Source organism: Corapipo altera, unplaced genomic scaffold (assembly GCF_003945725.1).
Source record: "Corapipo altera isolate COAL_440 unplaced genomic scaffold, ASM394572v1 55, whole genome shotgun sequence".
Lineage (NCBI taxonomy): Eukaryota > Metazoa > Chordata > Aves > Passeriformes > Pipridae > Corapipo > Corapipo altera.
The window spans coordinates 4,943,884-4,967,083 of NW_020884882.1; the positions used below are offsets into that span (position 1 = coordinate 4,943,884).

The 23,200-nt window shown below is 38.5% G+C and overlaps 1 protein-coding gene and 2 long non-coding RNA genes across 7 annotated transcripts; 1 reads left to right on the top strand and 2 right to left on the bottom strand.

Moving 5' to 3' along the window:
• Nucleotides 1-265: 265 nt before the first annotated feature.
• CCDC66 (coiled-coil domain containing 66) lies at nt 266-23,112 on the top strand. Of its 4 annotated transcripts, none has more exons than XM_027640841.1 (20): nt 266-457; nt 1,463-1,527; nt 3,705-3,727; nt 4,298-4,718; nt 5,549-5,684; nt 5,849-5,952; nt 6,805-6,929; nt 7,517-7,693; nt 8,491-8,622; nt 11,213-11,469; nt 11,830-11,914; nt 12,705-12,866; nt 14,259-14,406; nt 14,728-14,850; nt 16,128-16,606; nt 17,539-17,576; nt 17,834-18,117; nt 18,557-18,678; nt 22,140-22,223; nt 22,887-23,112. In XM_027640841.1, the coding sequence occupies exons 1-19, from the start codon at nt 447-449 to the stop codon at nt 22,218-22,220; spliced, it is 2,973 nt and encodes a 990-aa protein (XP_027496642.1). In that variant the 5' UTR covers nt 266-446; the 3' UTR covers nt 22,221-22,223; nt 22,887-23,112. The 4 variants fall into 4 exon arrangements, with proteins under 4 accessions (XP_027496642.1, XP_027496643.1, XP_027496641.1 ...); XM_027640842.1 differs by having other exon boundaries at nt 22,928-23,112; XM_027640840.1 differs by lacking the exon at nt 22,887-23,112 and having other exon boundaries at nt 267-457; nt 22,140-22,487.
• LOC113946010 lies at nt 3,349-14,826 on the bottom strand. 2 transcript variants are annotated; one of them, XR_003527260.1, is made up of 5 exons: nt 14,718-14,826; nt 13,456-13,695; nt 9,799-9,874; nt 9,164-9,218; nt 3,349-3,716 (listed from the first exon to the last, which is right to left on the bottom strand). It is a non-coding gene; the product is annotated as an uncharacterized LOC113946010 (long non-coding RNA). The 2 variants fall into 2 exon arrangements; XR_003527259.1 differs by lacking the exons at nt 13,456-13,695; nt 14,718-14,826 and having other exon boundaries at nt 9,799-11,201.
• On the bottom strand, nt 18,012-20,543 carry LOC113946011. The gene is made up of 3 exons (XR_003527261.1): nt 19,382-20,543; nt 18,565-18,619; nt 18,012-18,120 (listed from the first exon to the last, which is right to left on the bottom strand). It is a non-coding gene; the product is annotated as an uncharacterized LOC113946011 (long non-coding RNA).
• Nucleotides 23,113-23,200: the final 88 nt, after the last annotated feature.

Here is a 23,200-nt window from a genome sequence, read left to right on the forward strand (position 1 = left end):
CGAGCAGCCGCCGCCCTCCCACGCTCCGGAGGCAGCTCAGGCCCGAGCCCGGGGATAATCGCCCGGCAACTGCTGCGCACCCCCGGCGGGGCCGGAGGCGAGGGGTGTGCGGGACATCATCCCTCGGGACTCCCGGCGGGGGGGGTGCGGGGCTCCATCCCCCGGGATTCCCGGCCGCGAGGGATGTGCTGGACTCCATCCCCCGGGAGGAGGGCGCGGAGCTCCTTCCCTGGGGCGCTCCCAGTCGCGGGAGGGGTGCGGGACTCCATCCCCCAGCGCTCCCGGCCCCGCCGCCCCGCAGTGCTCCAGGAGCCCATTGGCAAATCCCGCCCTCGGGAAGCCCAATCGCCGCCCGGCTCCTTCAGCGGGGCCGCGGATCACGGAGACGGGGACGGGGCGGGCGATGCGCGGAGCTCCGCGCGGCTCCGCGGCCGCCGGGCACAGCCATGAACCTGGGGTAAGGAGGGAGCGGGGCTGGGCTGGGCTGGGCTGGCGGCGGGAGGCGCTCCCGGTGCCCGGGCAGGGACGGCCCCAGCGCCGCTCGCCCGGCCGCCCCCGCGGAGCGCTGCGCGGCGGTGCCGCGTGGCCGAGGCACGGGGAGCGGGGCAGAGCCGGGACTGACGGCCCGTCCCACGGGAGGGCCTCGGGAAGGGGTCTGGGAAGCGGTGGAGGAGGACGGGACATTGGGGACGGGACACTGGGGACACCGCGGCTCAGCGGTGCGGCACAGAGCGGGGACGGGCTCGGCTGCGGGGAGCGGCTCCGGTCACACCGCTCCGGGCCCCCGAGGAAGTTCCGTGCTCGCTGCATTGTTTTTTTTTAATTTTTTTTTTTTTTAATGAAAGCTTGAAGACAAGTCTTATTTTGAACACTGATCTTCATAGTAGGGTTTCTCAACCCTGCTATGAGTAGTAGAAAAATGAGTGTGTGTGTACTTTGCCTAAGCACTGCCACGCTTTTGTCTTTTAATAAACCCTTCTAATAAAGCTTGTTCCATTTGGAAAGGTGGATTGTTGTGCATGGAAGCACAATGAAGGGCTGTTACCAGAACACAGCCCCTCTTTGTGGTCAGTGCTGGCGTTCTGGGAGACTTGTTGAGTCGTTTTTGTAGCACACAGTTTATATTGTAGGATGACGAAATTCTTGAGGCAGGTGTATTGCACTGGATAACTATATATTTATACATATATATATATATATGTGTGAATGGCACCTTCAGCATCAACCTTTGCAACACCAAATCCAGTTTTTTCAGTAAAAATATACTCTCTTCAAGACACGTTGATTTCTTTGTATTAAGTAACTTCTCAAAACATTCAAAGCTTGGGGTATGAAAGACCATCTGGACCAACAGTAAATATTGGCTTGTAATTAAGTACGATTGTCCTTGTTATTAATGTAATGATGTTACATTGTCAGATTACTCAATATTTCAGATTCCATTCTCTCTTTCGTTTTGCAGTGATGGACTGAAGCTTGAAACTGAAGTACTGGATGGAAGGCCTAGGCTAATTTTAGCTGCTTCTGGTATTTTTTTAATCATTTATCTCAAGTAATCTTTAAAGCTTCTTGAAGTTAAACCTAAGATCCAAGCAACACAAAGCACAGCTTTATTGAAATATTTTTCAGATCAGGAAGAATGTTTGTGCATTATTATTTACAAGTCTTTTTGCTCAGGACCTTGATTCTGAACAGTAGGTTGATAGTGAAGTTCTGAATAGTTTGTCCACTGTGAACAGGTGGCCAATAGTCTTGCTTCTATTCATAAAAGTGCTATTGTGTATCAACTGGCACAATTGGATAATTTTTTTAACTTTGTATCACATTACTTACCAGGGAAAAAAGAGGCCTAATAACTCTCTGCTTAATTTACACAGAAATACATCATTACAGTCATCTTTTACTTGAAAGCAGCTTCAGTATTTGGCAGCTGACATTTTTAATTTTCAATAAGCAGTTTATTTAGGCCAAATCTCATTACTGCCATCTAAAATAGACTTTTCCAGTATATGCTCATGATTAAATGTTAATAAATTCTATTTTTGTGATTTGTCAGACATACATTTGCTGCTTTACAGCTACTTTCTGTAGCTGTTCTACATCATCAGGATACAGAAATTCTCCCATTTAATGCCTTTTAAATTAGATTTGATTTTCTGCATTTACCAGACAGCTGTTTAATGGGGCTTTATGTGGTGTTTTGAGTCAGGAAGGAACATCAGTGTACTGGTAATAAACCCTGCAATCCCTCTGAAACAGCAATGCTACGGCTTTTGCTCTTTACAACCAGCAGCAGCAGCATTGGCTGCATAGGGCCAGTGCATGTTCCAGGGTGCTCCAAGATAAAGCATTACCTTGGACTGTGAACTAGCCTTGAACAAGCACTCTTCTCCAGAAATTAACTTGGTTATATGAACAGCACTTGAGTAGAATGATGTCAAAAATTGCGTCAGATTGTATTAGTTCTGAATTTCGGTTTTCTGCACTGACAGACACTGCTCACAGTCTTAGGGACTAAAGCAGGATTATTCTGCAGTAGCTTAAGCTGCTGCTGGAGACAGATGCTTCTCTCTTACACAGAAAAAAAAAATCAAAGAAAATAACACATAAGCAGGACTTTGGAGTTCCACATTATGCATCTCCCCACTGTGATGGGAAAAGACCCTATTTGTGTTTCTCTTTTTTACAGAGAAGTTTGGTTTGAATAGCACACAGAATCACACTTAATTTCTGAATAGTCAGAAAGAAGTCAAAAAGTGACTTTTACCTACTCAGATGAGGGTTGAATGCTTGACAACCCAGAGTTGAAAACGGCCACAGAACACCTTTACTACTGAAACGTAGTGGTGAAACCAGGGTGGTTCAGGATTAAGTGCCTGTCCCTGCAGGACAACAGTTCAGCATTCTCCCAAATTTTAAAATGGTCATGTAGGTTGGAAGCCATTAATAGTGCTGTTTTGCAGACTTTAACAACAGTTCTCCAGTGTCTTCAATTGTTAATGCCAAAAAAAGGTGCAGGTGCTACCAGTGCAAAATGATCAGCAGCCACTGCCAGAGCAGTAACTGGATTATGCTGCTGAAGAAGCCTTATTTCCAATAGATGTGTCCCAGTAAAATAATATCTCTACTACTTTCTCTCCCTTTGCATTAGCTATGTATGCAGGATTTCTCGAGTACCACTTTCCCTCTATTATAATATTTTTTATTCATAAGTATTAAACTCAACATGGTACTTACTATTGTTTTTGAGACCACTACACCTCTATGCATCCTCTAGGATTTGAGTTAAAAGAGACTTAAGGGTGTTTCAGGGGATAGATGTGGGGAGAAATAATGGATGGCATCTCAGCAGTGGAGACATAACATCATGTAACCAGAGATAAAGCCATTACCACAGGGCTCTGAGGAATAATGAATAACAGGGGAGGGCCAGACTGGCACAATAATTTTATTAGATCTGTATAAAACTGGAACTAGTTACTGGAATATATCTAATTTTTTTTCCCAACATACTTTTAAAGTGTGTATACTGAAATAAGTAAAAAAAAGTAAAATAATCAGGGCAGATGTTACAGGCAAAGTATTTTCCCCTGACCTACAAAACCCAGATGAATATACCAGTTTACTGATTTCTCAAGATTGTTTTTCAGGAGGAAGTTGTCATTAAATACTTCTTTCATATGTTTGTGTTTGTTTCCCAAAAGACAAATCAAAGCCTGCAATGAAGGTAAGTAGAAAAATTATTAGAATACATAGATTAACTATTTAGTTCGTTAAGAGAGAAATTTGAGAATTCTTTTGAACTACCTAAATATCTGTAATCAATTATATTTAGGAAAGAGAAATTTGTACTTATGGGTCCCTTATAACTTGAGATATTCTGTGATTTCTCAGGTTCACAATAGCAGTTAAAACGGATAAATTCAAAGTTCTGTGACTATTTTTACCTTTGTAAAATGCTTTATTTTTCTTGGCCAAGAAGTTAAAGCAGTACAGGCAATCATATAAATCAGAACTTTCAGAGACCCTAAAGGAATTCTGGTAAAATAGGGATCAGAAGTGTGTTTAAGTTCTAATTTGGTCATACAGGTTGTCTCTGTCTGAGTAAACTGGAGTGCAGTGGGTTAGGGAAGGAAAGGCTGAAAAAGGCCCTAATACATAGGAAATAATTACAAGTGTCCACCAAGGAAGAAAAATGACACTTACTTTATTTGTTGCTTCGATCTTGTTTTCATTTGTTTCAAATACAGTTTTATTTCTTTATTTAACATATGGGGAAATCTTTTTGCTTTAACAGATGGGGAATAAAGCCAGAGCACCTAAACAGGCATTGAGAACAAGGCACGCTGGGCATGTCCTGAGGTCAACACAAAATGCTTGTATCAAGCAGGAAAACGTAGCAAAACCAAGGAGTGACTCAAGCTTATCAATGACAAAAGGTGAAAAACTGCAAGTTGCTAAACACTCGTCACATGAAGCCACAACTAAAGGTCCCTCTTTGATTTTCCAAAGAGATGGCACAAACAGATATCCTGATTCAGAGGATCCTAATGTTGTTAAAAAAGCTAAACAGAAACCTCAAACCCCATCTGTATCTGGTGAAGACTTGACAAGTTTGGTGTGTTTAACACAAGAACAGCTCCAACAGATTCTGATGATTGTTAAAGAAGGAACTAGAAGCATCTCTGAGACTCATAATGAAAAGCAAGAGGAAATGGGTAAGAAACCAGCTCTTGAATAAGTTCATTTCATGGAAACAGCAAAATGTGAAAGCTTAAGTCAGAGTTGATAATTTATTTGCGTGCTGTAGAGATGTTACTCTTATATTTAATGGTCTTGGACAAAATACTGTTTGCTGTTATGGATGTGAAATTTTTTGTTACTGTTGGGAACCAAGCATTTGATAATTTTAACAGTAAAAACTAGGGATTGTTTGATAGTATTCCAGTACTTCATAAAGCAAACCAGCAAGGAGTTTTGGCAATATTTCACGCAAATTTTACATTGGGGTAGAAAACAAAGAATTGCACTGTATCACTGCCTCAGAGACAGGCCCTTCTGGTTTGTGAAGAGTTCAGGTCTTGCAAGAGCAGTGCTGCCATTTTCCTCTGGCCCAAAGATGTACACGTATCTTTTTGCTTAACTGCAAATATTACAGCTGAGTAGTTGTTTTTTTCCTCCCCAGTTCTTCCACTCAGAAGCATAAGAACTGTTGTGTTTCTTCCTGCATTGCACCCTTACTCCTGTTGGTGGGTCTGTGGAGAGGGTCAGCTCTTTGCCACCAAGAATAAGACACTGCAATTAAGTAGAGTCCCAAAGTCTGAGCCTTTAGCCAAGAATAAGCATTTACTGAAAGTCTGGCATTCTAAAAATACCCTGTGAAGTTCTAACTTACGTGTCTTAAGTATATAAGCAGGGCTGAAAACACTTTTGCTAAATAGTGTGGAGTTTGAAATTTTCTGCTGTTCCTGAAGTATTTTCTCAGTGCTGAAGAAAGTTTAGTGGTCATAAGTATATTTATTTTTTTACATATTTATGTTGTCCACAGATACTAATGAGGCATCAGAGGAAAACAATGTAGCATCACTCCAAAAAGACTGTGAAGTTTCATCAGTTCCAGATGAAGGGAACTGTGATTCAAGCAGGAAACAAGAAGCACATCCACAGCCAGGACAGAAAGTTATGTAGGTAGATTTGTGTTATTGTGTACAAAAATTGTGTCCCCAGTAAAGACTTGTATTAAGATTCTTAATAACATTAAGATTGTTTATAAATTTAAAAGTTACCTTTAAAATTAACAGATTAGCTTTTTAGGTAAAATTCTTTATTCCTCCCTCTTTTTTTCTAGAAAGGATTCGTGGAAACCTGCTGACATATTTAGTACCTTGGGTGAAAGAGAAGGGGAGAAAGCCTTACTGGAATTTAAAAAGATCCAGTGGAAGAAGGAATTAGGTATTTATGATGTATAGAATATATTTTTGATCAGTTTTTATTACACTCAGGATGCCAAGAAACTTGGTATTCCTTATGCTCTCTTAAATTTATTTATAATCAGTGCATCTGCTGCAAATTGAAAAGTACATAATTTCACTAGTCTCCAAGAGAGATTAAGAGTCTTGAATTTCAAAATTTTATGCAAAGATTATCAATAAATTCCGGCAAAAATGCATGTTTACCAATTAAACATTATCTTGGATTTTAATGGGACAAGCGTCAGCCTAATCTACAAGCAGGACTGAATGTATCAAATTGCAATTTGAATTTGAAACACTTTGCACCCCTGTCCCCTCACCAAGCAAGGAGAATCTGTGTAGAAAACTAAATATGCTTAACATGTTTAAAACTAAACTTTTTATGATTCCCATGGAGTGCTGTGTTTTGTTTTCAGCTGGGATTTAGGCCACTTGGTTTAAGGGTTTAATTATGCATTTGTCAGTAGCTTTCATGTATAGTTCCACTGGTTTTAATAATGTTTTAGTAGTCGAAGACTGGTAGAATAAAATAGAGAGAATTTATATGCTTGGTTAGTTTTCCCTCTTTCCCTGGGAAATAGTTAAGCCTTTGGTGTTTTCTTCTTCTAGAGGGACTCCCCAGTCACCTCTGCATCTCTGGGCAGAGTCTCAGCTGCCACTCTCTTAAGAGCAAAGTCACGTTTGGGACTGGTTGGTCAGACAATGGTGACAACTCTTGTAGTCCATTCTACAGTCAAAATAACAGGGTAGACATGCATTGATGCCTTTTTTTTTTTAACTGCTAAATGTTTGTATTAGGAACTCTTATTGGAGGTTTTGGTTTTTTTCTAAGATGAACAGGTAGCACTGAAGAAGAAACTGAAAGAAACCTTGGAGGGAGAGGGGGGATATTTCTGGGCAGAACCTGGCAATAATAAAACCCATAAAGAAAAAGTGGAAACAGCTGACCCAGATCAGGTAAGGCTGTCCATAAATACAGAAGAGCAGAGTTTCCATTGCTGCAGAACAATTTAACTTCTAATTCATACAAGGTTTTCTTTTCTGTACAAATCCAGTAGAATCCAATATCAGTGGTGACTTTAAGCTCTTTCCTGGTATGAAAAGCTGCAGCTCCCTGTTCCACACTTACCTGTAGCTCCAGTTTGTAGCTTTGCAACTTAAGATATTTGTAGCATGAACAACTCGTTCCTGTCCTTCCATTTTGATTCCTGACTAAAAATATAAATGTTTTCTCGTTCTGTTTTGAGGAATAGTCTCAAATGTAATCCCTGGCTACATAATTATTTACATTGTTCATTTGAGCTCTCACATAAGTTTGATTGTTTACATAATAATGAGCATAGCAATAGGACTTTTCTTCTGCCTTTTAAAAAGTCAGCTGTCACTCTGAAAACTGGATATGAGAGGCTTAGTTTGGCTGAAGTTTTAATGAATAGCAGCTTCTAGGAGTATAATTTACTTGTCTATTGATTGTTAAAGGCTATTTAATATAAACCAAACAGGTAAGCTAACTAAAGTCTTAAAAATGATCATGTTCTTTGTAGACAGTGTTTCCAGCTGACTCAGTCAATGCCACTGAGGAAAACTGTGCCTGTACAGCTGCTTTAGCCACAGAGGCTGATGAAGTTCCACTGAATGTTTCAAGAGCTCCAGCTGGGCAGTCTTCTGATTTCAGTTCTTCTGACTTTCCAGCTGACAGTTGCACAGCATTTGTTTTCAGGGTAAGATCTTAAATTGCATGTGGGTTTTTTTTTTTATTTATTTATGGACAACAAATGTTTGTCTCCAGTAGTTCTTTTAAACCAGAAGAATTCATTAGATCTTTCTGCTCTCTCTAAATAATTGTGTCTAAATGAATGTTTATCAAAATATTGATGTTTTGAAGACTGAGCATTTTCAAGGCTGATGTGGAGAACAGTACCAGAGGTGTGACATGAAGTATTAGTTAATTTTTAAGTATGTGTTGAAAAAATAGAGTAGTGGGAACCTATCAAAAATAAAAAATATTGATGGCAGAAGGTTCAAAAAGTAGGTTTTGGGTTGTGGCTAGTAGGCAGTGATTGAAAGTGGTTTTTCTCAGCTGGCACGGGAAGTTCTCAGTGCCAGTGGAGTTTGTTAAATAATACAGACATCTTAAGAAGCAGAAACAGAAGAATGAAGATGACAAGTAATTTACTTGAGACAGATTACTGCTAATTAGATTGTGATGCTGAAACTACCTGGAACACAGACTGAGCAGTGAACCATAGGAAGAAGGAAGGGATTTTTATTCACGATACATATAAGTAAGGTTTTCTACAGTGACAAGCTGATGGTTCAAGATAGAATAATGTTCAAAGTTTGGCTTATTTAGCATCTTTCTAACAGTAGTCAGATACTTTCTGCAGTTACAAACTTACTTTTTCTGTGCTAGAGAAAAGCCCACTTATGCTTACTAACTGAAGGCCAAGTCTTTATTACATGGCTAGACAAGGTATTGAATTTTTTGTACAAGGGACTAGCACTTATCTCATTTCAGGAAGCTGTGCCACAGGAACGACCTTTCAGTGCTTTGAAGCATGAGCAACAGAAGAAGTGGCTTGAAGAGCTGGACAAACAGAAGGAAGAAGCTAAACTACGAAAAATAGAAGAAAAACTTAATTTATCAAAGGTATCTGTAGTTTAGAGGGACTTTTTTGAATAAGAGAGGTTTTTCTCTACATGTTCTAAGAAATAAAAGATGAAATCATAGACCTAGTGAAGTGGCAACAAAGGCATCATTATCTGCAGCATGTCCATGTTTTCGCAGCATGTCCATGTTTTCACTGTAAGGGTGGACTTACTGAACATTCAGCCTGTAGCTGTTCCAGTATTTCAGTGGCAGAGAACAAACTGTGTCTGGTGTGGTGTTACAGTGCTTGCTGCAGAGATTAAGACAGGGATATTGCTTTCTGTTTTTTTTTCTTTCCCACCATATGTAAAAGCACTAGAGTTTGGAAGGTGGTGTAGAGACAATGGCTACATAAAAAGAAATTTTTTATAGGTTACAAGAGATGAGAAAACAGGAGGAAAGTTATAGACAAGTACAGCGTAGCACACAGCTGTTTAAATCCTGTTTCTAGAAATATTATTTTAATACACATATACTCTTATGAAACCTTAAAAAAGTTAAAAAACATTTCTCCAGAAAGTATTGAAGAAAATAGCCTTACCTTGTTTACACTTTGGTTTTTCCAGGCTGTTGAATGTAGGTCTCCAATACTGGATCTAGAAGGAAAGTGTGGGCAACGTAATTGCTTTGCAGGTGGAATACCTGAAGAGACTTTTAATACTGTCCCTATTGGCCAGTGGGGTCAATACCCCTGGAGTTTCTTTATATGGAAGCTGACTTCTTTCCTTTATCTGTTACTATCTTTACAGATTTTTTTTAAGATCAGCGGAATGCTCTGCATTCTTATACAGCCCCATACTGACACACTTTTCCAAAAACTTTGTTTTTTGAAATAAAAAAACATGCAGTGAGACTGTACTGCTGCTAGAATCTCAAATTACTGTCCACAGCTTTAACTCCAGGATTTTATCTTTCACCATACATGAGCTGTCTTCGCATCATGAGATGTTTTGTGTTATTAGTGAACAAGAAGCCTGGTTACCAAAACTTGATGGATATGAATTTTCATAGCCTGTGGCCTTCTGGATTACAAGGCTACAGTTTTTACTCCCAACTGAAGCATTTTACAGCAGTTATACAATTCCTAAACATCAATTCATCATTTTAATGCCACAGCTTGTAATACTAGAATAGAACTTTCCTACGAACCCCTTGGTGCCCGGGTCGGTTGTGTACCTACAGGCAACACGAGTCTTGTCATCCTCTTAGTTGTTGAAGGGATCAGGTTTCCTTTGTAAACTGAGTTTTGCAGCTGTGAAGGGAACACAGCTGTGAAGGGTTCCTTCATTAGTGCCTTGTTTTTAATGGATAGCTGGGCTGTGGGAGGAGGGTGCAGTTACCAGTGAGTAACTCCCCAGTACTTTCACTCCCAGCCTCTGTCTGAAAGGAGGTTAATGGGCACTTAACCTCCTTTGCTTCAACACCTGTTTTTTCAAGTGTTGTCTTATACTCTGAACTCTTGCATATTGCAGCACAGACCCTCAAAAGAATAAAGTCGATTTTTCAACTGTCTGATCTGCTTCTATATCACAGAGTGTTCAAAGGGACAGGAGGAAGAGTAACTTACTATTTGGACTATGATTTTCATGCTTCTTTTAAAATAGGTGTTAAACTTAGCTGACACAAGGGAATTTAAAGAAAGGACTCCCAGAAACTATATCAGATTACATAATTTTAGGTATTTTTTTGCAGAATGCAAGTTTTAGGTAGTCATTGTCCAGTCCCTCCAGGGAAACAGTTCTTGCAATCAGAAGTGAAAACCTTCTCAGTAGCAAAACAACAGCCCCTTAGGTAAAAATCTTTAATTAGTGATATATTGGAATGTCCCAATTGCCAACACTGAGCCAAAAAGATAAGCCTGGGTGGTACAGAAGAGAGATTTACACCCAGTGTGTCACCTCTTCAGAAGTTTTAGGTACTTAGCTGGGATGGCACTGGTGGCTGCTGGGGGTGAAAGAGGTTTTTGAAGGAAGGCTTATTTTATAATAGGCATGTTTAGCTGAAAATTGGAAGCTGGAGATTAATATCTCTGCCCAAAGCACATTGATTCTGCTACTGTCCAGAATTAAAATGGAGGGTGTAAATGTAAGACAATTTAAAAGAAGCCACTTGCTCTTGTTAGTAGAGAAGGAATAATGACACAACAGGAGGAGAGTGAGGCAGGGCCAGTACTGACTTCTCTAACAAGCAGTGCCCAGTCCTGTTAGAAAAATCATGGGACAGAACAGTACTATAAATTGAAAAAACACTACCAAAAAGCCTGACCTTATGTTAATTTACTTTATTTTTCAACACTTTTTTGCTCTATAAATCTTGATGTTTGTTTTTTTCTGAAAATGTAGTAGTGATGTTTTTGCTGACCAAATATGGATCAGCAGGATAATTCCTGATCAGACTTGCATTTTAAGCAACAGACAGACTTGTTTTCCCATTTAAGGAATTAACTGCTGTCTGTATTGTAACTCCCTAACAGAGCTTTTCTAATGTTCCTGTTGTACAAAATGTGTATTGTCTGTTTTGTGAAGCACACTTTACAGAAACAGTGTGATTGAGTGCTTTTCCTTTTTTTTGTTGCTTGATATTTATTTAGGCAGAAGAGCATGACAGATGGGCAATGCATTTTGATTCTTTTAAGAACCACCTTAATGCTAATGCACAACACCCCCTAAATGGAATGCACAAAAAGCAGCCTGAAAGTCTTTGCCTGTCACCTGACCCTAAGGAGCTGACTGCTTTTATTCACCCTTTTTCACCTGCAGCTTTAGGCAATAATCTCATGCCCTTAAAGGTGGGAAATGCAGAAAAAGCTGCTAAAAATGGTGCTTTGGAACAGAGTCAGAAAGTCAGGTGAGTGAGCTGTGTAAGGATAATCATCTTCCCAGCCAGTACATTTCTGATACCACCTCAGAAATTTAAAAAAAAAAAAATATTTCTTTAAATCTGATCTTTGGATCTTATTTCACTTTTTCTTTCTTCAGAAATACCTGTTGTTTCACTTTTGAAAGACTCAAGTGCTTCCATTGTTCATTAATAACATTTACTGCAAATAACCTTACTTTGTTCCTTAGTAAAATGAATTCCATAATTATGAATTAATACAATGCGATAACCTCAATATGAAAATGAAATCTAACTGATTCTAACAAAGAAAGGCTTTAGGGTTATTTTCCAATGATTAAAAACATTTACCTGTTCCTTTGTTCTTAGTTTCCTCCGTTCAATGACGGCTCTCCTGGACCCTGCACAGATTGAAGAGAGAGACAGGAGGCGGCAGAAACAGTTAGAACATCAGGTAGACTTTTGTTTTAAAGTCTAACACTGTTTTAATAAGAAGGAAGGATAAAAGGTAATGTCTCATGAATAAAGCATGAGATTTAATACCAGAATCCAGGCAGGCACTTGACTTTTACGCTTTAGGTTGCATGTACAGTTGTTTGCAGTATTTCATTCAGTCAGACTCTACAGTGTCCTTTCAATATTTGTAAGAGATGATTGCCTTTCTATAACTGAATTCTTGCCTCCAAAAATGTACAGTCAGTCTTTAGAGCTCCAGTAGGTTTGTGTGCATTTTCCTGGTCTCCACTGTTGTGGGGAGGACTAATATTTACAGATTCCCACTCCATGAAGCTTTAGCTTTTTATGCACTTTACTGACATTTACATAACCTCTGTGGCTCTCTAACTGAATGTATATCTCCATGGTGGTGTCTCTAGCACCATGTAAAGAAGCCTCAGTATAAATTTAGAAGACTGTTCTGGTCAAACTGTTACTCTGCTAGATCAAACTCCTGGCTTACAGTACATACATAAAGTAAAAACCAGACCTTCATTTCTCTACAAGAAAAATAAAAGTGTTTTCTAAAACATTAAAAGCTCCTTTTTGTATCTCAGTATTGCAAAATGCTCGATGGGGCTGGTGGTTTTCCAAAAACAAAGCCAAAAGTGTTTGAAATAAATTGTCTTGATTTTTCTTTTTGTCATTTGTCCAAATCCAATTATTATACACATATATGAAAGTATATGAATAAATAGCTTATAATGCCTCAATGTTGTATTTTTCCTTTTTTTTCCTGGTGCTGCTAGAAAGCAATAATGGCCCAGGTGGAAGAAAAAAGGAAGAAGAAACAACTGGAGGAAGAGAAGAGAAAATGGGAGGAACAACAGGAAGAACTGCGCCTGGCACGAGAAAAAGAACAACTACAGAAACAGTTTGAAGAAGAAATGCTGAAACAAAAACAAAAAGAGGTGGGGTTTTGCATTATCTTTAGTGCAGATAGTCAGACTGAGCTTTGAGGAAAATGGTTCTTGTTCCTCACCTTCAAAATTGTGTCACTTCATCATTTTGAAAATGAAAACTCTGAAATTTAGAAATTTGAAATCACAATCTGTTTCCTCAACTGATAAACTTATAACACCATACAAGCATAAGGCAACTTTCTTTTTCTGAACAAGGGCATTTTCAGGAAGAGAAATTATAAGAACTAGCAAAAAGGGAAATGTAGTTCTAAATAATGCAGAAACATCCATTGTAAAATGCAAATTTTAAATTAAAAAATACCACAGAGTATGTGATGCAATTATTGTTATTGGTAACTCGATGCTTTTAAGATACTTCAGTACCATGAAGTTCATCTGACTGAATGTGATTTCAGTCTGAATTAAAGACTTCTTAGAATATAGTCTGGAACAGTAATTTTAAAAGTCATTCATGTTCTACAGCTTTCCCCTCTGTAACTATTGCTGAACTTTACATACTGCTCTCATATAAAAGTTAAACCAAAAGTACCTTCTGACCTTTGGTAAGTACAAATTTTGCATTTGTATATGTTCCTACCTCTGTAGAAGGTTAAAAGCCTCATCTGATGTTTCATTCTTCCTTTTGCCACAGTAGCAGCTATTACAGTTCATTTCCTATTTGGAACAGCAGCAGATTCCATAGTGTCACTGCTCCAAAACCTGCAGACATGTGGATCCCTGATTCCAGGGACTGGTAAAACATAGGGAAGGTCATCCTTGCCTGTAACTGCTCAGCTCCTTCAAAACATTTTACACCACCAGTTGTTCTTCTTTCCCCCTGCAAATGCAGTAGGAAGGGGGGATGAGATGGGAATAACGGTTTGGAAATGAGATTTTCCCTGGCCTTGTCTCCTGCAGTTGAACCCACTGAGTCTGGAAACTGAAACCCCCTCACATTTTTTAGGGAGCTTTTACTGTCTCCTGTGGAATTAGGAGGAAGGTGGATTTATTATTTTTATTTAGGCTTCTTTCATTTCATTAAACCACATGATACAGGAAGCTACAAAAGGCTGACATCAGATGGCTTCTAGAAAAAGATGAATTTACTAGAAAGGAAATAAATATCCAAATAACTTTTAGGATCTAAATGCTCACTTTTCTATGCTAGGATTGAACAACCTTCATTAGTACAGCAGAGGTTCTGAATTTATCCTTAATAATCATAGAAATTATATGTTACATATTGTATTTACTCAACTACTTTTAGTTTTGGGAAAAAAAAAATATTTTCCCAAAATAACAATATATGTAAACCTCGAGGATTACATGGGGATTAAGTAACTCTATTTATTTTATTCTCAAAATAAACTATCACATATTTGCCTTTTTTTCTTTTTTAAGGAACTCGCAACTCTTAAAACCAAAGAGCTCTATCAGACAATGGAGAAAGCTCAGGAATTAGCCCAGAGATTAAAACAAGAACAGCACATTCCAGACGTGGCTCAGAATGCACATGACATTTCCAAAGTTCAGAACAATCCTGGTGGTGGCAAGTACAAGCCTTCTCCTACTCAGTTTGCCTGTTCCTTTGGGGTTTGAAAGCAAATTGTTTCTGGTTCGGGGTGTTTTTGGGTTTGTCTCTCTGTCTGCATTTGGGTCAGAAATGGCTCCTTCACAAACCAAGTTTCATTATAATTTATTTACCTTCCAAACAAATACAAGTGTTGACTACTATGGTGAATATTGTATTTGAGTAAGTGTCAGGTGCTGTATTACATAAAGAAACACCACTATAGTCGGGTAACTCAATCGCACGGTTTAAATTGAACATATGTCACTAAATGGAACAATTTTACTTACAACTTTTTAGGTGACACGCAGTGTGAAAATTGTCATTCTGGCATTTCACATCAAAGTAACAATTTCTGTGATGATGTCAAGAGCCACAGTGAACAGCAGGTTTCTCCTCGGAAGGACACCGCTGTACAGACAGGTACGACCGACCACTCTGAGGTACCTCAGCAAAGGCAGAGGCAGCAAATTTGTGAAATCACTGTGAGCCAGAATGGAATAAAACTAGAAGGAAATACTTGCACAGACACAGGCATGTTGGTATATTAGAGTGTATCACTTTATTCTTCTAAAGAAATTATATATTTGTGTAGTTGGTACTTACCGGTTACAGATTCAAATCACACAGTCTGGAATACAGGGTTGACTTAGAGTCACAAGCCACGTAGGCCCAAATTTATTAAGGCATTTAAACATGTATTTGTAGTATTCTTCAGTGTGAATGTTCCCAGGTTTAGGTAATATGGTTTGGTATCAAGCAGGGCTGAGGTTTTCCTAATGTGTCCTTGAATATATTGGCAGAATCATTGTCAATAATTCTGGAACTAGAAAACTCATTAGAAAATGAGAGCTTACAATCAAATGTTTAGTAAATGTTTACATTCTTGCTAAATACCCAGAGAGAATTGTAGGTCCATCTAGATGGAACATATTCCAGTCTTCATCTTCTTGTTTTTGTATCACGCCGTTAAAAAACCCAGCTCAAACTTAGTCTGCATTTTTTAAATGTTCTAGATGAGGTGTGAATGAGCAAATTCAGTGGAAACTTCCAGTCATTTTATGCCTTGTATGTAGAACTGTATTAGCTTGTCACTTGGGAAGTGCAAGCTTTATTTTATTCCTGCTTGCCAAAGCACCAACGTAATATTCTTGGTTTTGATAGCGCTGGTAGAAATTTTACTGTGAATTTGGACAGTTTACAAATTAAATAATGTTTTTGTGAATGCCTCTTAGTAAAGAAAAAAGCTAGATTGTTAATAATTTAAAAATAGAACAAATAATTTCCATTGGACAACAAGGATTAGGAAAGTTAATTATTCCCAGTAGTGCTGTGAGTATGACCAAACCATGGGCATGCTGGAAAACTATACAGAAGCTGTGTTTTGCTCTTTACTTTTGGGTACCATGACAGAAGTAGAATTCTGCATTTTAAAAGAATGTTGTTTCATTTTACATAAATTTTCTTTTACAGTGACTTGATTTTGTTCTCCAATCTTTTGGGGTTTTCCCCTTCCTTGCTAGGTTTGCTTCTACTGGTCCTATCTGTCTTCCACATAAAAAAAGAATAAAAAAAGCTTTATAAAAAACTGTAACAGTCATTTTTGAATAAAATCATAATCATAGATTGATATGCATACGAATGTCAACCAAGTAATTTGAATAGCTTAGAGTTACAATGCAATTTATTATTTTTTTTAGATTACTTTAATACTGCAGCATACACTGAGTCAGCTGAGGAAAGAACTGTGTGTTGCGAATCACCTGATATTTCTATAGAATATAAAGAAACCTCTAACAGCAAAAAATACCAGAAGGAAATGCAGTATATAGATAAAAATAAAATATCAGGAAAAGAGACTGGTGGCACTTACAGTGACCTGTATGACCAATATGCCAGAAAAGAAAGACAAATTAAATCTTCAGAAAAATACAGCAAAAGACCTGACTGGAACATAAACAAGCCTGGGAAAAGATACATTCCAGCATCAGAAAGATACCCTAAACAACTACAAAAACAAAGGGAAGAAAACAAAGTGAGGCGACAAATGGAGCTGCTTCAGCTGATGGAAAGAAACACCCCCGGGCACCTCTGGGCAAGGAAGGGGGGTTGTTTGGACAGGTCTCCCTCACCTCGGGAAGAAACAGCTGTGAGGAATAAGGGGCACAGAGTCAGGAAGGTGGGTAACTGCTTGGGCTTTAACAACAGTGATGTGCATTTCTGAGACTCTTGTTCCACAGTTTTGCCTGGGTGGGAGTTCAGTTCTCTAACTGAAGCATTGAAATCTTCCTGCTGCTGTCCTTTTTATTAAGAACTCTATTTCGTTCATCATGAGCAGAATATATTTGAATTTTCTGAATTACCTTTTACTCTTATTTCAGTCCTCCAAAGTGTTGATTCTTTTTCATTTATTCACAACCACTGATCCATTATGTGAATAGGGAGCTTGATTGCAAGCAGAGTGCAGGCCAGCACTGACTTGCTCTTTTGTGTGCAGTCATTATGTTGTGGTGGTGGGTGAGGTATAGGAGCACCTGTTCAAGAAAACAGAGATTATGGATTACTGAGGATGTACTCTCTTGTCACAGAAATGCATCCTTCTTAGTGGAATCATTTTCCATTTGCAATAAGCATGTATCAATATAGCTTGTGGCTGGAACAAAAATTTGTTTAAAGAAAATACTAACAAATATACTCTTGCCTTCTGTCTCTCTCCCCCTTGCTCAGTCTCTCTATGCATAAACACCTCAGTTTCTAACACCTTCAAATAGAAAAAACCTGGACCTCTCCTTTAATAATCATTGTTTTGGGTTGAACCTTTCAGTTTATAAATGCAGCTTTCCAAGGACATAGAAATATATATATAGTATTTTTGATAGTGCTTAGAGCTGCCGAAGATATAGAAAATGGAAGAAAATATTCCTATAATTTGCTTAATTTAGTTCATAGACACTGCAAGTCTCTTTAATGCAAATCTTTGATAAATACCTTTCTGCTGAACCCAGCTCAAATAGTCCTTTTGGAATTTCAAAACAAACTTTGAAAAATCAAAGCTTTTAATGTAAAAACGTGGAGATTTTTGGTTTTACTTTTGACTTTGCTTTCTCCTAGGAAGAACAATTTTATAAGAATCACGTGAATGAAGAAAGGTACGTCAATATTCTGCATTAATAAAATTAATACATTAATAGTGAAATACATTTGCTTTTCTTTCCTGAATTTTTAGATGTAGCTGATTGTCTACTATTAAAAATACACATGACCAGACAGACTCCAATTATAAAAGCAGAGTAAATGAACAAGAAGTCCTGTCCTCTGAGGATTCCTTGCCTCTGCTAGTTGAGAAAATTAATAACATTACTTAAGTATTGTTTGGGCTTTTCTTAACTGCAGTTGTTTCATACAGATCCGAATCACCACCTGTTCCAGCAGTTAAGAACAGATTACTCCAAGTACAACAGAGACAGATCCACGCTTCTAATTTCCTGGTGCATAACAACAGTAGCAGAAGAGAGAAAAGCATCAAGGCAGATGCCGAGCAGAGCTCCCCTCCTCCTGTGCCCGAGGCTGGAAGGCCTCCCTCGGCCCAGTTTATCCCCTATGTCCGAACTAAGGAAGTGTATTACCTCGATCCAGAGGCACCAGTGACCAGACCTTCAACACATGACCCACAGTATCGACAGTTCCATGGTACTGAAGTGATTCGTGTAGAAGAGATGTTACAGTGCTACAGTTTTATCCAATTTTATGTCTGTTTTTACAGAATTTTGTAGTAATCCACATGGGTCACAGCCCTGCACACAAAGGATGTGCAACTAAATGATACTCTCTATTAACCAAACAAAGCAACCACAACAAAAGTTTAAAAAAAAAAAATGAAAAAAGCAACCAAAAAATATTTTCTCTCTCTTTTTCGGCTCTTTACCTTTAATGAAGCATGATTGCACTTCTCTGGCATTATTGTATATTGATTGGGCTTTAGGAATCTAAGTGTTGTTTAACTTAAAAACAGTGATTATAATCTTGATAGCAACAAAACCTGATTTTGACAAACTGTGAAAACTTACTGCTTCAAAATTAAAATTAATAAAGGGTATTGTTAACTGATTTGATGTACATTTACTTCTAGATTCTTACCAAATGCCACGACAGATTTTTAGCTCAGATCACGTTAGAGATCCTCTTCTAAATCCTGATGTAGTTAGAGAGAGACAACAAGCAATTCTCAAAGGATTGTCAAAATTACGCCAGGTAAGCAACAACTTAGTGGATAAACATGCATGTATACTTAAGTAAAAATGAACATTGCAAAACTATTATATATCATAATCTTTAATTCATTTTCCATTATACGATTTATGGTTTGGGTCCTGTCCTCTACTTTTGTTACCTCTTAATAAGTTTACTTTTCACATGTTGCCTTGCAGTTTTGGACAATTCTTACAGTCACACCATGGGCTCCTTAGTCCTTAGATTAGCAATGAAACAGTGGAGTGCCTGAGAAAACCTGAAATCAAAAGAAATGGCTTTGTTTCCATAGTTAGGGTTGTCTGTAGTAAGAGTGTATGAATTTCAAAAAAAAGTGTTCTAACACAGCACTAGAACCTTGTTAATGAAGTTTCCCTTCTGTAGTTCCTGCATGAGTGAGTCTCAACAGAGCAGTGGGGCTGATGCAGAAGGGTTGTCAGTCCTAGAAAAATCCTGTATATTTGGAAACTGGGAGTGTAAACACTTACAAAATCCTTCCAAGACAGCTCTATTTGTTAGCATGTAAAAAGAAAATTCAGGATTTGTCAATCAGGCAGATTTTCTGAAAATAAAATTAGTTTAATACTACAGACACACGAGCTCCTGACACAAAAGCCTGTGTGTGTTTGTATATGTTGTTCTCTTTGTAGTAAGTTACTGGTAATGATATTGAGTTACTAAAACACGAGTGAATTTGATACTCCACCTGTTGGCAACAAGGTGTGGCCCACAGCAGGTCTGGACAGGAACACGAGCATTTAGTTCTCTTTTGTGCTTCTAAATGGTCTGACAGGGCTGCAAGACAAAAAAACACATTTACTTTAGATCTGGTTTGGTTCTTGAAAAACACTGAAGATAAACATCTGTCAGTGCCTTCCCTTACTTTTTGAATGGCTCCATTCTAAAAGTACTTTCTTGCTAGCAGCAGTATTTATTTTCCTCTTCCTCGAGGGAGGAAAATTTCATAAATAATCAAAGGGAAAAAAATCTGACAGACTGAAGTACACCAAAATTACAGTAGTTACTGACTACCTGGATTACCTGTTGTGCTTTAGCAAGGAAGTACTGCCATGCACAGGTGGTGTTTCAGCTGCAGGTAAATTCCTTGTGCAAAGGAAGAGTCATAACACACCCCAGCTGAGGAAGAAAAGTTGTGACCCAAGAACAGTGAAAAACTGCCTGTTTCCAACAGCTCCCAGATGGGCTGGACTGGATCTCGTCTTCCCCAATGCTCATTAACATTTTTGTTAAATATCTACAGTTGTTAAGTATTTTGTATTCAAGCTTCATTTGCCAGTGGCATTTTGCTTAAGAGTGAAGCCAGATTCAAAGCACAGTTTGATCCTTCTGCTTGCTGAGGTGAACAAAAGGCGTGGATATTTAAAGAGGTTTACATTTTTGATGCATAGTAAATATTCAAGTCTTAACAGTGGCTAAAAAGTAATGGTAAGGTTAGTCTTTCAGTGGATCTTGGTTCTGCAAGACAGTTAATTTAAAACATGTGGAGTTTTTTTTTAAATACCCTGCCAGCTGCAGAATGCATTTAGGACATGAACTGTTGAACTTCAGTATATTTGTATATCTAAGTATTGTATACTCCTGCAGATGACACCTGTTTTGCATCATTTATTTCACTGAGAAAGAATGAGTAGTGCAGTATTTTGTCTGAAATACAATTTAGACAATGAGCAGACTTTTGTTTCAGAAGATGATTAGTCTTGGTTTTTGTATTATATATACATCTATACAGTGGATTGATAGTTTCAGAATATATATATATATGTGTATATATATATTCACAACATATTTGACCATTCTTTAGCATTCTTTCGTCTGGGAAAATTCACAGAATATTTGACCAGTCTTTAGCCCTTGCACTCCACACCCAGCCCAAGTGATGGATAAATACAGTTGGGCTGTTGCAGTAGCAGCCCAGAGGAACTGAAGACACTAGGGAAAACAGGAGGGCCTTCCCCTGCCAAAGGGAGGGTGTCTTGCTGCATTCATTACAAGACAGCAAGTCTCTGCCTATGTCTCAGGTGACAGCAGTAATAGGAAAAAGCAACAGCCTTAATTTTCCTCACTGAAATCAAAAATTGGTGGATAAGCCCAGCAAAGTGAATTATTTGTGAAAAAGAAGGGCCAAAGTTTAAGAAAAAGGAGAACACCCCACACCAGGTCAGTACATACCAGAGCACCTTAATGTTCCTAAGGCAATAAAGGCACTTCAGCAGCCTGTAGCCCAGCACTGGGCTGTGGGAGGACAGAGCTCACTGCTGGTCCCTCCGTAAATATTCCACATTACTGTGCTCCAGGCCCTTCTATTACCTCTGCAGACCAAGTGATAAACATTGAAACTGTCAGCTTTCAATGTTACTTGTTTCTCAGCTCTTGCTTTATTTAGGGCAGTTTATTTTATGAGTTGGTTTTGTAACGTGCTACTAAATGCAAGAAACTAATTATTAGAAGTAATTATTGACACAGGGACTGAAAACTGCACTGACCCATTAACAATAATAGCACATACTGTTGATTAATTAGGAAGCAATTCATCAAGGGATTGAAAGTAGGCAGCTGCTGCCTTTAAGGGATCCCAAGTTAAGTCTAACAGGCTGCTCTGCTTCCATGCCACAGGAATATGTGTCTAAATTCTTGTAGTACCCACTGCCTTGCATCAGGTCTGTGCTGAGCTGTGCCAGCAGCCTGTAACCCTTATCTTTGAGAAAGCTCTTGTAACTCTGAGAAAAATACCATTTTTTTTTTAAGTTCCTTGCTACCAAATTATTTCTGACAGGTCTAAAATAGAGGGAGACCAAGGTGCCAGATGTATCAATATATATGATCTTGTTAATTACAGTAAAAAGACATTTTAAATTTATGAACTTACTTTACATACCTGTATCATGTGGTACTTAATAGACAAGGGTACACTTCCAGGAGGTTTTTTTTTAATTATGGATTTTTTTCTTCCTCAGTACTTAGAAGAGCCATTAGCAAAGCAGGACCCCTGAATCTTTTGACAGTAAATATACGTGTATATCCTGAAATGTCTGACACTGGTCTGGTACAAATGGCAATGCTGCCCTTGATCTTAAGTATCACTTATGGTGAGACTAAAAGCTGATACCCATCAAGGTTTGGGGTTCAGCTTCATACAAGAACACAGTAGAATATGTGAGACATTACACAAAGGAGTGAGCTTCAGTTATATATAGGGAAAAAGTCCTTTTTCCCTCTGCATGGTCATCCCTGGAAACTGGACTGGCTTCCACTCCAGTCACACTTCAAGTCTTTTGCAAAGTTCCCTCTGCACAGAGAGTTTGTACTGCTTTTTCTGAAGTTGGGTACTTAAAAGTATTGAACCTCAACAGGTAAATTGTTTTCAGGTCTGAAACAGTGACACATCATTAGTTCAGGCTGTGTGAGGAGGACAGAACACTCACCTTGTATTTGATGTATTCCAGGGCCTCCTGCAGAAGCAGAAGGAGTTGGAGAACACTCTGATTCCCACTGTAGCTCAAGAGAACTTCATTCCACCATTTTGAGAGGTACATGTGAATGTTCTGAATTCTTAAAATGTAAATGCACAGCACTTTGCTACTGTAATAATTATGAACCATCTCTAGCTTTTTTATGAAATTTAAATTATGAGAATTTTGATAGATTACAGGGTCACATTTTATACTGAAGGTACATTAAACTAATGGTGGTGTGTCTGTTCAGAATGGTCTTCGAGATGTAAGTGAATTTAATATAAATCACCAAAACACAGAAGAAAACTGTTATATGGGGTTTTGTAGAACTCAAGTGTGTGTATTTTGATAAATAAAAAGATTAAGATGTATTCTGAATGGCTTGGGTAGTCTTTGTTAGTATTTTTAACTGTAAAATACTGCCTGTACTTAAATATTCAGCCACCTTTTAGGCTGATACAGTGAATACAAGGGAGTTCTTTTTTCTAAAATGGTTATTTATTTGCCATGTTTTGGGGGAGGGTAACAACTATAGTCTGGTACTGGTTTGTTCTTAATTTGAACCAGTAAGTCAATCACCTCTTAACAGAAGGAAAGATTCAAGTTTAGGGAAAAGTCTATGGCTTTTGTTTGTTCATTTTTTAAAAGCTGCCCTTTTTTAACCAATAATATTTATCCCAACTAATTTTGTGAGCTTAGAAAAATGTAGTTTAAACACTACCATCTGGTACCAAACAGCACATTCTGCACAAAAGCACTAAAATCAAATTACAAACCAGGAAAAACCCCCCCAGGACTTTGGACAACCTGAAGACAAGCAATAGAGAGACAAGAGTCTCTGTAAAAGCAGCAATACAGTAAAAGGGTCGACTCCAAAGGGTCCGACAAGGGTCGTCTGGAGACTCCACAGCTCCACACTGCCAGCTGCTGCCTTCCAGAAACGTGAGTCAGAGATGATGGACAAAATGAGGCAATTAAGAGAGACTCATGGGGGGGGGGGGGGGGGGCAGGGGGGAGTTTACAACTCACCTGATGTGAAATTAAGAAAGACT